The following is a 14,480-nucleotide window of genomic DNA, read 5'->3' as shown; positions in this document are numbered from 1 at the left end:
TGATGAAGTATGGCTTTTTTAAGGGGACATAGTGAGAAATTGATTCATTATGATCGTGGGCGCTATTAGAAGAAAGTTCAGGAGTGTGGTTGTGACCCATTTGAGCTGCGGTACGAAAACATGGAGGAAGATAAGGACCGGTGACCACATGTGACCAAATTAGACAGATTGGAGTACCTAGACTTTACGGCCAAAGAAGCTATGAAGAATTATAAAAGTTTAGAAGCTCACAATTTCCTCACCACTTCAGTGCAGTTCAATAATTCTTTAAAATCATTTGAAGACAACGGTATGGCGATCACCTTGGTTTGTTTACCATCAACAAAATGGCGTCCAGTTATCGTATCTGACCGCTTCATGGCATTTGCGTGATAGGGACAAAAATGTAAACCGCATGACTCGTGAACCCAAGAATTCAATTTACAAACCTTACATATGGTTGCTAAGTATATAGGTACATTTCCTTACTTTATCATTCACCTTAATATATGAGACGTTGTTTTAAAGCAATTGCAGTACATATTGATTATTTTGTGATTTCTAAAAACAGTCTAGCGTCATTTTATTGTAGTTTCTCTATTATTTCAACTTTTAATTCCATACATTTTCTGCCGTAGCCTGTATATACAAGTTTCGCACATAATGTAGCTAGACTTTTCGACGCCGTTTGTCACACATTTAATTTAAGAATTGGTGCAGAAATTCAAGTAAACAGGATAAGACGCCAACATGAACTTTGACGACAGAAATAACCTCGGTCAAACTTTTCTTCTTCTTTCTATACAGACTGTTCTACTAATTTCTTTTTATTTTTTTTCATATGCTAAGTAATCATCATCTGAACTGATTTAAAATTTCTGTTATGTACATTTTATTTTTATATAGAAGATGTCAAGTTTTTAATATACACATGGGAAATTGAAACAATAAAGAGACATATATATGTCTCCAATTTTAGTAATTTTATTAACATAATGACTAGCACAATGAGAGTCTTACAAATATGATTTCAGTGGATAGCGTCTTAAATATAATATAAACAAGTACTAGTACGACAACATGCAATTTTAACCTATGTGTGGGATACTGAACACACTGTTTACACTACCACTACACCAACACTCACAATTACACTGTCTGACGGACGTTTCGATAACCAAGTTATTGCCTTCAGAGATTGAAGGTAAACTAAAACCTAATAGGAGCTGTAAGGAATTGGCCCTGTGTCCTTATTTAAGCTTTTTCTAAGGATTTGGCCCTTTGTCCTTTTTTAAGCTTCTTAAGGATTAAGAAAGTATTAAACAGGTAAGTCAAGTTATTAGATTTTAATTTACTTTCAGTCTCTGAAGACGATAACTTGGTTATCGAAACGCTTGTCAGACAGTGTAATTGTTGGTGTTGGTATAGTGGTAGTGTAAACAGTGTATTCATAATGAATATCACCAATAGTTAATTCTGAACTTTTGTTAGATAACTCACACAAAGGATAAACAAGGTGATTATTTTCTCTATAACGAGTTTTTGAAACCCTAAATATCTGTCAGGTTCGGTTAGACAGTATCATTAATTTTTTTTTCCCTACATTTTTAGCACTACACTGTATTAGCAATTAGTAATGCATGATTAGTTACCCCAAAGTTTGTGGTGTCAAATTCAATTTCTTAATTTTTTCTGCTTGTTTATCCTAATGTTAATCACAAATCTTTTTTGTTTTAGGATTATCAAGACGTATCCAGGGACTATCAGTATCAGGTAAATAAACAGCAACTTATTCGGATGAAAAACAGTATAAACATCTTATTCAGCTAATTGAAACCAATACATTACCTCATTGAATTTCATAAATATCTTAGCGACACCTGATGTCAAAAAAATTTCGGAATCTCTTGAGATTAGATTCACAAACTCCTTCCACGTGGATTATTTATTTTTAGTTAGTTGGTGATTAATTTCTATAACTGATAGTACCTCTAAAAGTAAAATTATTGCCTTATATACACTTTTTAAAGAATGAAGTAGAATTCTTTAAAATGGTGCATCGTAATCCTTATTTTTTTCAAATATGTGTCAAAGTATTTTTATTATTGAATTATATCGATACTGGATAGTTTTGTAGGGCGACTGAAGATTATAACCTCATTTTTTTCTAATTTTTGAGTTTATTGAAGCATTTATTTAAAAAATTGTTTCCTTTTCTTCGTAAAAAATGTTCTCTGGTAATAATTTTTATAGATTTAACCGTTTTTAATTTAAATCTGGAAGTATATCAAAATATTTTGATAAAGACTTGAAAAAAGTCGAAACGTCAATTTTCTTTTTCTTTTAGAAAATTATTTAAAAAAAAAAATAATTTGAAAACATAAACATATCAAAAGGTCTAAGAAATAAGAAATTGAAGAAATAGATACCTTTTATACTATTTTGCATACTCTAATTCAATTTTGGACTCAAAGGCAATATCATTACTAATGACTTTTCCAGAAAACCTTCACTTCAACAATGCACAAAGAAAATATTCAACAAACAGCAACGTGTAATAATTCGCGAAAATTACGAAGTGGGCGACATTTGTTAATTTTCTTTCAAACTTTAATAGGGGTGAACAACAAATTTTAGTCTAAATTGTGAAATAATATACCTGTATAAGTGTAAGTGCTTTTCTGAGATGAAAACAACCACACATCCATAAGGTGCACTTCGAAAACAATAAACACGTGGTGAAAGTTGTACTATTACAAATTTACTAGTTGCTGAAATCCTATTCTAGTGGCCAATAGAACTCTTGTGCACCTTTTTGGTAGTTTGGGGTCTCTTGCTCCAAGAACAAATGCATTTCCAATCTTTAAATACATCATTCAGATTAATTGTTATCTTATGGGGCTGGAACTTTAATATATTCCATGATGTTTTTCGTCATTTTTAAACAGATTCTTAAATACAACTTTTTGTTCTAACCACAAAAACAAGTTTATGAAATAACGGAAATTACAAAAATGAAAAAAATCTCTCCAAAATTCCTAAAAACACATAAAAAACTGGAAAAGCATCGAACACCCTTACAGATCGTATTGTTGTTGACTGCTATAGAAGTCAAATTCAGCATTTGGGTAAAGTTAGCCCAGCCTTTTTCGAAATTAAAAAATAAAAGTTGTGCTGAATTGTGCTAGGTTTGTGCTGCGAAACGATTTTTTTTAATATTGAGTTCTATGAGCTGATGAATAAATCAAAAAAAAAGTTAGCTCAGCCGTTTTCGAATTTTGAAAAAAAAATATGGTTGTATTGTGCTACTAGAGAAAAATTAGAAAAATTAATTGGAACACCTTAAAAAACTTTTTCTTTTTTTTTTTTTTTCGAGAAGTTGGCCAGCCACTTTGTAATTCGACACAGAAATTTTTCATCGCAAAAGTAAAGGTTGTGCTGAGTTCTGCTAGCATCTTAGACCACGGTGCAGTCGATACGAAAAATTATATGGAAATTAATGATAAAACTTCGATAATTATGGATTTCATAGAGGCAACAATTTCTTTTAAGGTGTTCCAATTAATTTTTCTCTAGTAGCACAAATAGCACAAAGCTAGCACAATTCAACCATATTTTTTTTTTTCAAAATTCGAAAATGGCTGAGCTAACTTTTTTTGAATTATTCATCAGTTCATAGAACTATAGATATTAAAAAAAATCGTTTCTCAGCACAACTTATATTTTTTTGAATTTCGAAAAAGGCTGGGCTAACTTTACCCAGATAACTTTGAGGGTGCCAACAAAATTTTTAATTTTGGTTACTTTTCGATCGATTTCAGCGCTAATTTCTTTAATCGCTTCATCTGCTATAATGCTCGAAACTAATTGCAGCACATTTATTTTCAAAGGCTTCCACAAATTTTTCTAGATTTTCGACATCGTCTCTAACAGCTACCAGGGTATCTGCAGTCCTCTTGCACCTAGCTCCTACGCCAAATCGGCTTCATGATACGTAATTTAAAATATTGACTGTTCGACTAAGTTCGAAGACAAAGTTCCATTGGATTTTTTTAAATTGTAGAATATTTATGTGAAATACATAGGTCTCATTTACAATCAAACAATATTGATTTGATAGTATAATTATTCGATTAATTAATAGATACTTTCTCTATTAATTTAGTCTGAAGTAACTACACTGCTTTGGTGACATGTCAGGGGACTGGTTTTTAAGAACTATAAAAAAGTTTTCCATTTAATAAAGTTTATTTTAAAGGATTTTTAATGTTGGGCAGCGGTAGATTGAGGTATTGATCTTCGGAATTATCTCCGAAATATTTAGGATCTTTTATCTGGGACAATGAGGTTTCCAGTTTACAGAAAAATGCCCGAACGAATTAAACGGGGTGTAACAATATGTAATCTCATTTATTACATCCTTGTGTATGTTTCAACTATTGATTTTTGTTTCTGGTGTTTGTGCTTTTGTATATTTCTTGTAATTTTTGTCTCCTTCTATAATATATTGGCGAAAGGAAGATAATCCTACTTGATTTTAGAAGCGATACCTCGTGTGATAGTTTGATCTTTATGTTAACGAAAAAAATGATAAAATATATTTGTACAGTTTTTTAAAATTTTTCACTTACAAATTATACAAACACACCTTGTTTTCAAACACTTTTTGGTAATCGAAAGTAACTGAATCTACAATAAAAACGTTTCGCAATCGTCTGTTTATTCTATGAAATATTCATATTGGAAGTAAATTAACTTGGAAAAGGAAACTATAAATCCTATATTATATCTCAATATCGGTATTTTATGATAAACAGTTTACATTTATGTCTTCTTATTAACATTTCAAGGGTGAAATATGTGAAATCGAATCCTTTTTTGCAAATGACCCAAATGCTACCACTTGTTTAATGAAATTACTGTTACACTGTGGGTGTACTAAATAATGCAAATGATTGCTCCTTGTTTGTTCAAAATTATCAATGCAGTATCGGGTTAGAACTAATTTCTGTTTTTTTATCTTTCAGAAATGGAAAATAAGCCCGACCATAAATTCGAAGATGTTTATTTCCTGACACCGATTCTCTGTAAACATTGTAAGTAATATATTTGTTTCATGTTGCACTTCAAATTATACTTGTAATATATATGTAACGCTCAAAGACCGAAAACGGCCAGTGGCCGTTTAAAACAACCACAACGCGTTCATTTAGTACATTTTGATGTTTAATTTTGCCACAATCCCACTACATATCACAATTTTTAACTAATTCTCAGACGATGAATATATAAGTATTCGAAAGTTCGGAAATATATTAGAGTTAGTACACTTTGGTGTTTAATTTTGTCACAATCCCACTACGATAATACTCATAAACTAGCTGGCATAAGTCACTAAGTCCAATGTTTAGCAATTTCATATATTCACACCAATCGTTTTTAAATTAGCCGACCTATAAACTAACAAAACTCACCAAGTCCGACATGTAGTTGTTTTTTAATAGTGAAAGTGCCTAATGATTCATCTACAGCGCTGCTTTATTTACTCTAAAGCTTCAAACTATTCTACTACAAAAGTGTCTTTCGACTCAGTGATTTATGCCGAAACAACGACTATACATAAATTTACAGTATTACATTCCTTTAAGGCCCTGACTTATTTTTCTTTCCTCATCGGTCTTCAACTGATTTCACGATTCTTCTCCACAGGTTGCGATTCTGTACTTTTGCGCTCCAATTCGTTTCTACCTCTCTACGACATGCGACAGTCACATGACTATTTTTCTATTCACTTTAGGTGTTTTCCGATAGTATAGGAAATATATTTCACGTACTAGTGGTATAAAAATACTTTATGCGCTAGTCTGCGAAGAATACCTTATTTATTTAATAGTATTACTCCAATACAGCATTTCATTAATAAGTGAATCTCAATTTTTTCTTATAGAAGATTTATCATCATTAATTTTCGTGGGATTAACTAAATTATCTAAACTTCTAGGTGTTATCTCAAATCTCAAATCTCAAAAAACGAGTTGGGAAATGCATCACTTCAGCTTTAGTTGATTTTAACTCATAAAAATATTTCTTTCAGTAGGCCACTTCTGCTTTGCACCTTTTTTCCATGAAAAATTAGGAATGGGTTCAACGGTGCATTGTGATAAGAGGCATTTTCTAATACCAATACGCATTTTGGAGCATTGGGAGTGAATTTTTGTTTCAACCACTTGACAAAACATGTGTTGTTCATGTCGTCGTGAAAGTGTCCGGTTTTCATTCCGAAATATTGTTCCACCTCCAGCATATAAGATAATGAGCCTTTGACCTTTAGACACAGGTACTTTTAAGCATTTATATTTGCCATCGTCCTATTACCCTTACTGTCAAGAAAATTAATTCACTAAATATTTTCACAGATTATTGTCTACAAAAGTCCACCAAATTAAACTCTCTCACCTAATCAGATCTGTCAAAAATATCCAATGAACACCATGGAGTGTATGGAATCCCGTTCCTATAATGGCCAGACAAATCGACGTATTTCCGTCAGAGCAAAGGAACATTTTTTGTCTGTCACTAATATTGATATTTCCTCCACCCTTGCCCAACAATGTGTCCATACCGGACACAATCGATTTAGATAGAACCAAAACGATCGCCTTACTCCGCTCCTTCAAGTCCAGGATTATTGGAGAAGCTATCGAAATAGAGAAACTTCCAAACTGTCTAAATACAAAGGACGATAGCCAAAAATTACTGGAAACTTGGAAACACTTTATTCATCCTTTATCCTCTTCGCTCTAATACCACTCCGGCTAATAATAACATTTCCTATATAACCCCCCGAGAAGTCGATCTCCACACATTTATCACCTCTCCTACCAATTATATACTTCCCACGCGCGCCAAAAATCTGAAACCCGCCAATAGGTCTCTTATAATTACAAAGTTCAGGCGACTAGCCCACCAGTTAGCTCAAGCGATTGTGTTAGTATCAACAGTATTCTCGATGCTTTTCATTTCCTCGGTGAAATTTCAAGGAGTAGGCAGATTGAGAAATCAACCACTAAAAGGGGTGATTTGTTGTGTGGAGTAGGCAAATTGAAATCACTTCTTACCAATGAACGAATAACCACCCTATCCCCACCCTTCTCTTGATAAATGCTCCGAAGCGGGGACTCAACCCGTGAATCTAGTTTAGTAACAATTACTACGAGGATGTATTGATATCTAGTTAGCCTAGACCAGTTCCATACATAAACAAAATATTGCGTTACCATAGTAACGAACAATAACTTATTAGAAGTGTCAGTGTAAAGTTTGACATCAAGAAAGTAAACCAGAGTTACGCAATAAGTTAAAAGAAAAAAGATGCCTACCGAAATTGTGAAAATCGAAAAATTGGAGTATCGAACCATCATCAAGTACCTGTATTTAAAAGGGTTAAGAGATAAAGAGATTTACGAAGACATGCTTAAAACCTTTGGTGATCAATGTCCTTCGTATGCGACCGTGAAAAATTGGACTGCAAACTTCAAAAGAAGTAAATTTTCCATTGAACATGATAACCGATCGGGAAGGCCAGTTTCTGTGTCAGTCCCCGAAAATATCGATGCAGTTCATGACATGATTTTATCAGACCGTCGAATTGGACCAAAACGGATATTTGAAGCACTGGATATTTCATACGAACGCGTTCATCATATAGTTCACGTCAATTTGAACATGAGAAATATTGCTGCAATATGGATCCCCAAATATTTGAATATTGACCAAAAGCGTGCAAGGGTAGAAGCATCGCGTTCGATCTGTGCTCGATTTGAAAACGATGTAGACTTCTTAAACCGAATTGTTACTATGGATGAGACTTTGGTACATTTCTACGATCCAGAAACAAAACAACAATCGATGGAACGTCGACACTCTGGTTCTCCAAGACTTAAGAAGTTTCGTGTTAAAAAATCTGCTGGAAAAGTTGTTGCTTCTGTTTTTTGGGATTGCCATGAAGTAATCATGATTTATTTTTTGGATAAGAGTGGAACAATAACTGGAGATTACTATTCAACATTACTGACCACTCTACGGGAAAAAATTAAAGACGCGGAAAGCTATCCAAAGGTGTTTTGTTTTGCAGGACAACGCCCATACACACAAATCTCATGTTGCCATGTAAAAAATTCGTGATTTAGGGTTTGAATTACTAGAACACCCTCCTTATTCACCAGATTTGGCTCCATCCGACTATCATCTCTTTCCTAAACTGAAAAAAAGTTTAAAACGTCGTAAATTTTCTTCCAACGAGGAGGTAATAAAAGTTGTGGAGGTCTGGTTTGCAGAGCAAGAAGAAACATTTTTTTAAAGGTCTAAAGACGTTGCAGGTTCGCTGTAATAAATGTATCCAATTAAGAGGAGAATATGTTGAATATTTTGAAATTTTGTTTGGTTCTATAGTAGGATAAGAATTTTTCAATATATCCTCGTAAATATTTTAAATACTCAGTATAACCAGAAACTAAGAAAGAATTGATTTAAACGAAACGAAAATCACTGCACTATTAAAATATTCTGAATCGGAAGAATCCAAGAGAACGAGAGAGAGATTGAAATAGCCCAAAGTTGTTAAGATTGGTAATAGGATCTTATTTCAAACGTGAAATTGTATGACTCGTAGCTCTACTCGATTTCCACTACCTCCACTATACTTCTGTTGGGGAGTATAGGAGTAGCAGTTCATGGTCTACGAGAGTCATAGATTTATCAAATTTTGACTGATTCAATTAAGTCACATATTTAAATAGATAGACACATACATGAATAAACCAACACAAAAAGCTAAATATAAAAAAATACGGTAAAAACAGTATTTGAATAATATCGAAAAAATTATCTAATTGTATGAATAATTTCGTTATGAAATGAATAATAAAAAGTACAGAAATCTTCGGAAATGTATGATAGATACTATTTTTAGAATATAATACAATGTTAATTGATTCGTCTATTGTCAATGTAAAAGTAGGTCAATCTATAAACATAGAATCTAATTAATGCATACATGTAGTCAAGTATAAAAAATAAAATTTGACAAGAACATAATTTCAAAGAAGCTCTAGTGGTAGCTTCCCAATCAACTGAACATTTATTTAAAACTTTTGGAAGGTCAAATAAAAATATAATGTGGTCCAGATTTTTTAATAAATAATTGAGAAATACAACTCTTCAAAGCGGTGAATTGAGAAATCTCTTTTTTTTTGGGAAAGATAATTAATTTCATATTACCATTCACCCCGTTCCATATAAATACCAATTAAGTGAGGTTTATTACGTCACATTTTCCATTAAAATTTATTCAAGGAAATTGTCTCCTACATATACTTTAACTTGAATATTGAAGTCGCTTACATCTTTGAGGGTCGATGATGACATGGAATTAATTGATTGTAAATGTTTGACAGGAACTAAGTTTTCTATTCACTACTTTAAAGTGTGATATATAAGGTTCGTTCCAACTCATCATAAAACCGTTCTTGGTACAGTGACGATTCTGCGCAATAGAGATTACGTGTTCCAACCGGACAGTTACCGTTATACGAACGATTCTGTTTTGTGTTTCAACGTTTTTGAACCGTTTCCGAGAGGGTCTTTTGGATACTTGGTTGACAGCAAGTACTGTTACAAGAACCGTGCATAGTCGGAGATTGCGCAGAAAATATCTATAAACGCTTCCAATAACCGTTCCCGACTAGCAGGTTGGAACAAACCTATGATAAATAGAGTGCGTTCTTACGTTAGTATTAGACAGATTGATAAGATAACTTCAATTCCATATTCTACCATTTATCGTGTTATACAAGTGGAGGATGTTACGATGTCAATAACAATAATGGAGTGTTCCCTTTCGTCCAATCGGTTCTCACAAAAGTACAAAACCACCTTGGAATTTTTTCGTAAATAATTCGGACAAATTTTGTCGACTTATTCTAATATGGTAAGTAAGGGGTTTTCCAATAAGGACTTGACAACTTTTTTTCAAAATAAAATGAAAACCATTTGAGATATTCGAAAAACTTTGTTATCGGGTTGAAGTACATTCAAAATATTTATGAATGGAACTCGACTTCGCTGATATGGCCACCGCGGGCACATTTGCAGCGGTTGACTGACCATGACTCGGCCACATATTTCGGCCGAAACGACTGCTATTTCGTGTTTAATGTTGGCTTTGAGCTCTTGCAACATCGTCGGCTTATTAGCATAGACCAATGACTTGACGTAACCCCAAAGAAAAACATCTAGAGGCGTTAAATCGCACGAAAGAGGCGGCCAATCGACTGGTCCATTTCTTGAGATAACACGCTCATCAAACTTGTTCTTCAATAAATAAATTGTAACGTGTGTTGTGTGGCTTGTGGCGCCGTCCTGTTGAAACCCCATGCTGTTTAAGTCCATATTCATTCACATGTGGATTTTCACCCGCCCAATTCCGCATATTTTATTTATTGACAAACCCATTCAGCCAGAATTGAGCTTCGTTACTGAAGATGATTTTGCGATGAAATTGATCATCTTGGCGCATCTTTTTCAGAGCCCAATCGGAGAACGTACGTCGCTTCGAATGTTACTGCCTGTTTACTAGGTCGAGAATTACGACCGAAAATCGGAGCTAACGCTCTTAAAGTAGCGACCGTCGATTCCGAATTTCTGTAATAAATTCTTAAGATTTGCAAACGTTGTTTGTTCGTGTACTTCACCATGAGGAAAAGGTTATGTCTACTGAATAAACTGACAATGACAGTTCGATGTTAACTAAAAAAGGTGCGTTAACAAACTAAATTCAAAATTGTCAAGTCCCTATTTTAAAACCATTTATTCAATATTACAGCCTTCTGGATGTCGGCGAAGGTGTTTTTTGGTAATTCCAGTTTGGCAATGCTATCGTGCAGGGTCTTAGTCACGACACTGGTTGCTGGCATAATAACTGGGACTATTTCCACATTTTCGCTGTGCCACATCTGTTAAATCTCAATTGCGAGATCCGCGTATTTGGCCAGTTTCTCCTGGTGTTTGTTGAGGACGTTGTGAGTGTTCGGTATAGCTACATCGACAAGGACTGTATTGACTCTTCTATCAACCACCACGATGGCAGGTCTGTCATTTTCGAGCACCTTCTGCGGCTGGTACTTGTAATACGGTGTAAACGTATTAAGAAGACTGAACTTGTTGGCCAGTTTCTGGTGGATGATGTTGCACACTGGTTATGCCGGCGTAGATAATCGGTATTAGCTAACAAACTACACGCAGATGTTATATGTTGGATAGTCTTGATGATGTTTGTTGGCACTTTCTGCATTAGTCAGATTGAGTGTTCGGATCCTTAATAACATTTTTCTTGTAGTTATTCTTGTTAATAACTTGATCCTAGATAGCCATCATGAAGCTTTCAGTCTCTGGAAAGAGAAGAGAAGCTTCTTTGTCAACATGTGGCTGGTCGAAGTCGTGTAGTGCCTTTTGTGACAATTGTTCCAGCTTCTCGATGTCCATTACTATATTTAAAGTCAAATTCTGGCGATGCGAGGCTGCAGGGTGAGTAATCCTTATCCGCCTTGGATATAATCCGATGTAGGGCTGAGGTTTCTGATCTGTTAAAGAAGTCACGCGGTATCATTACCTGTCTAGAGTCTAGGTTAACAAGGTCGATCAAGCCTCTTCCACCCTCTTTTCGGGGTAATGTTTATGTTTATGTATGTTTATCATCATTATTCTAAATCTAAATACCCTCTAGGTCTGTTTTCGTTCACTTCAGGATTGTAAAAGAATACGTTAAAACAGGTGTAGCATAGATGTTTATTGCCTGCATTTAATTCAGATTTCATAAACGACTTCACTTTTTTGATGTACAGATCCTGGATTATAGCCATTGTCTACTTGTGGTGAAATCCCAGGTATTTGTAAGTTTTTCCTCTATTATCTGTACAATATCTCTGTTGGGCAGCTGCACATTTCCGTCACCCTGGTATATTTTCCTATGAATGGGTATTTCGTCAGCTCTGAGGGAGTTTGGACCGATTTGTAGATGAAGGTTTTTTCGCCATCTGTCATCGTTGCTTACAATGGTTAGGTGAACTTTGTAATTTTGCAAGACTTCCAAAATTTAGGAATGAGGTACACTATCAAACGCTTTCTTGTGATCTATTGAAGCAGTGTGTATATTTCGGAGATCTTTCTGGGCCACATAGTCCATAACAAGTTTTTCTTTGCACCCTTGATGATATCTTCTGTAACCTATTTTTCTCGACGTGCCTGTAAATTCTGTTAGTGATAACAAGCTATAAGTATCTTCTATATCTATAAAAGAGGATGTCCTGACTGATTGACTGACTGACTGACTGATTCCTTCACTCATCAACACCCAGCCAAGGCTATTAAAGATAAAGACATGAAATTTTGAGGGTATGTTTGTATCGGTGTGTAGAGTTGCGCTAAGAAAGGATTTTGCGAAATTTCGATTTTAAAGGGGTAAAACGGGGTATGTTTGCAAATTCGATTTTTTCGTTTTTCTCGACCGCTGATTGAGATATCGACTTCGTTTTTGCACACACATTCTCCGTACAAATACCTAAAAACAAATTTCTGCGATTTTCAAAATTCGATTTAGAAAGGGTTCACAGAGTTGAACAAAAATTTTCATTACGTAACCATATATTTAGCAATTCTTCATAACGAAATGATATATCAAAGCGATTCTTTTTTAGAAATGGGTCCCGTGTGAATATCTAAAAACTAATTTCTCCGTTTTTGGAAATTTCTTTTTGATTTCTTTAAAAAGGGTCAAATATGAAATTGGGTTTCCAGCGTTTTACGCTGCCAATTCTGCATAGATATATGATTTTTTCATAATGTGAAGGAGACTGTTTTTAGAAATCATAATAATTTTGTTTCATGAAAATATCTCTCACCGCGACATACATGAAATATCGGAAATGGTTCTTTATTTGTTTTCCATTCAAATTATTAATTAGAAATTATGCTAATACGAATTGAAATACGAATTAAATTCCTAAATTACTAGGAATTAGGAATTAAACTATCGATTTACTTTTACTATTGTTTATTGTGGGTTAATAAAAATCTCACATCAATAGGTGTGATATTTACCGATAATTATGTGACGATCTTCACCTTTTGAAGTACATGTATATTACGCGAGGTTCAATAAACCGCGGGCGAAACCGCGACGGGTATTGCTAGTCTTATACAAAGAGGGAAAGCATGTGATAGGTCTGTACCTAATGGGGAGCTATTTGGAAGCAAATGAGTGGAGCCCAGTGCTAAAAACGATGAGATATCTTCTGGGTTCTGTAGGAGGTGAGAAAATTGCTTCGCCAATTCCCTGGGTACGCTCGGGATTTTCTTATACAAGAAGTTTTGGATATTATCAACTCCCGGTTCTTTCCAGTTGTTGGTATTATTATTATATCTGATATCATCGAAATAACAATCAACCCCCCGTAATACCCAAATAAAATAGTGTTGTTAATTCACTTAAATGACAAATATGGCATTCAGTTATCAATAGATACGTAAGAAGAAGTGAAATCGAGAGGTCAGTTAGGTAACACTTATAATTCAAATTTTGATGACCCAGCAGATTTTGGACGAAATGTTTAACAATTTTAATCAAATTCTTTAAATACAGTGCTATAATTGCACTATTTAATCTACTTGCTATTTTGCATTGAACATTTTGTAAATTCAGCACTATTATAAATGTATAAAATTAAATAAATACCATTTATTTGAATTCATTAGAGCGATAAACAATATAATTAAATTTATTACGTACTAATGCATATGAAATAATTATTATAATGTAGTTCGTAAAATGTGTAAAAGTAAATGCAATTTTATCGCAAATTAATTAACTGTATCGCACTGTATTTTAGACGCAGAGACTTATATAATTACTTATCCTGTCAGAGTAGAGACAAATATATCAGCGAGGGTAGAAATCGATAAGTTTTTACATCCTCATGTGTCACGAACTAGTCAAAAACCTAATTTATGAAACTCGTTGTAAGAATAATCATGCAGAACAATTAACGATTTACGGTGATATGTAAAAGAAGTCAAAGTATTTGAATTGCAGAAGTACATTGTGCCTTGAAGAAAAAGATGAGAGTATGGATTGTGTTGATCACTTTTGCCATCTATAGACCAATTGATTTGGAATTAGTTTCTTCATTGTCAATTGAAGCAAAGTTTGAACGAGGCCGTACCACCTGCGAATACCAGCATCGCAGTGGACGACCAAATGAGATGACGACTCCAGAAATGTTGGAGAAAATCCACAAAGCGCTACTGGATGATCGTCGACTGAAAGTATACCAGCTAGCAGACATAGTCGGCATTTCAGGCAGTACATTGCATTAACTGAAAATTCAAACATGAGAAAGCTGTGCGCAAGATGGGTGCCGCGTTTGCTGACAACGGAACAAAAACAG

General features: G+C 34.2%; 1 protein-coding gene across 1 annotated transcript in view; it reads left to right on the top strand.

Annotated features, from left to right (window-relative positions):
* The window catches only part of LOC130451253 (phosphatidylinositol 3-kinase regulatory subunit gamma), a 261,341-nt gene that overhangs the window by 3,666 nt on the left and 243,195 nt on the right, over positions 1–14,480 (top strand). The window contains exons 3-4 of the mRNA XM_056790156.1: positions 1,717–1,752; positions 5,007–5,075. Coding sequence (XP_056646134.1) covers positions 1,717–1,752; positions 5,007–5,075 — 105 coding nt within the window. The remainder of the gene's footprint in view (positions 1–1,716; positions 1,753–5,006; positions 5,076–14,480) is intronic.

The sequence above is a fragment of the Diorhabda sublineata genome, chromosome X, assembly GCF_026230105.1.
Source record: "Diorhabda sublineata isolate icDioSubl1.1 chromosome X, icDioSubl1.1, whole genome shotgun sequence".
NCBI classification, from domain to species: domain Eukaryota; kingdom Metazoa; phylum Arthropoda; class Insecta; order Coleoptera; family Chrysomelidae; genus Diorhabda; species Diorhabda sublineata.
The sequence above is the reverse complement of the archived record's forward strand: the minus strand, read 5'-3'. Positions and strand labels throughout refer to the sequence as shown.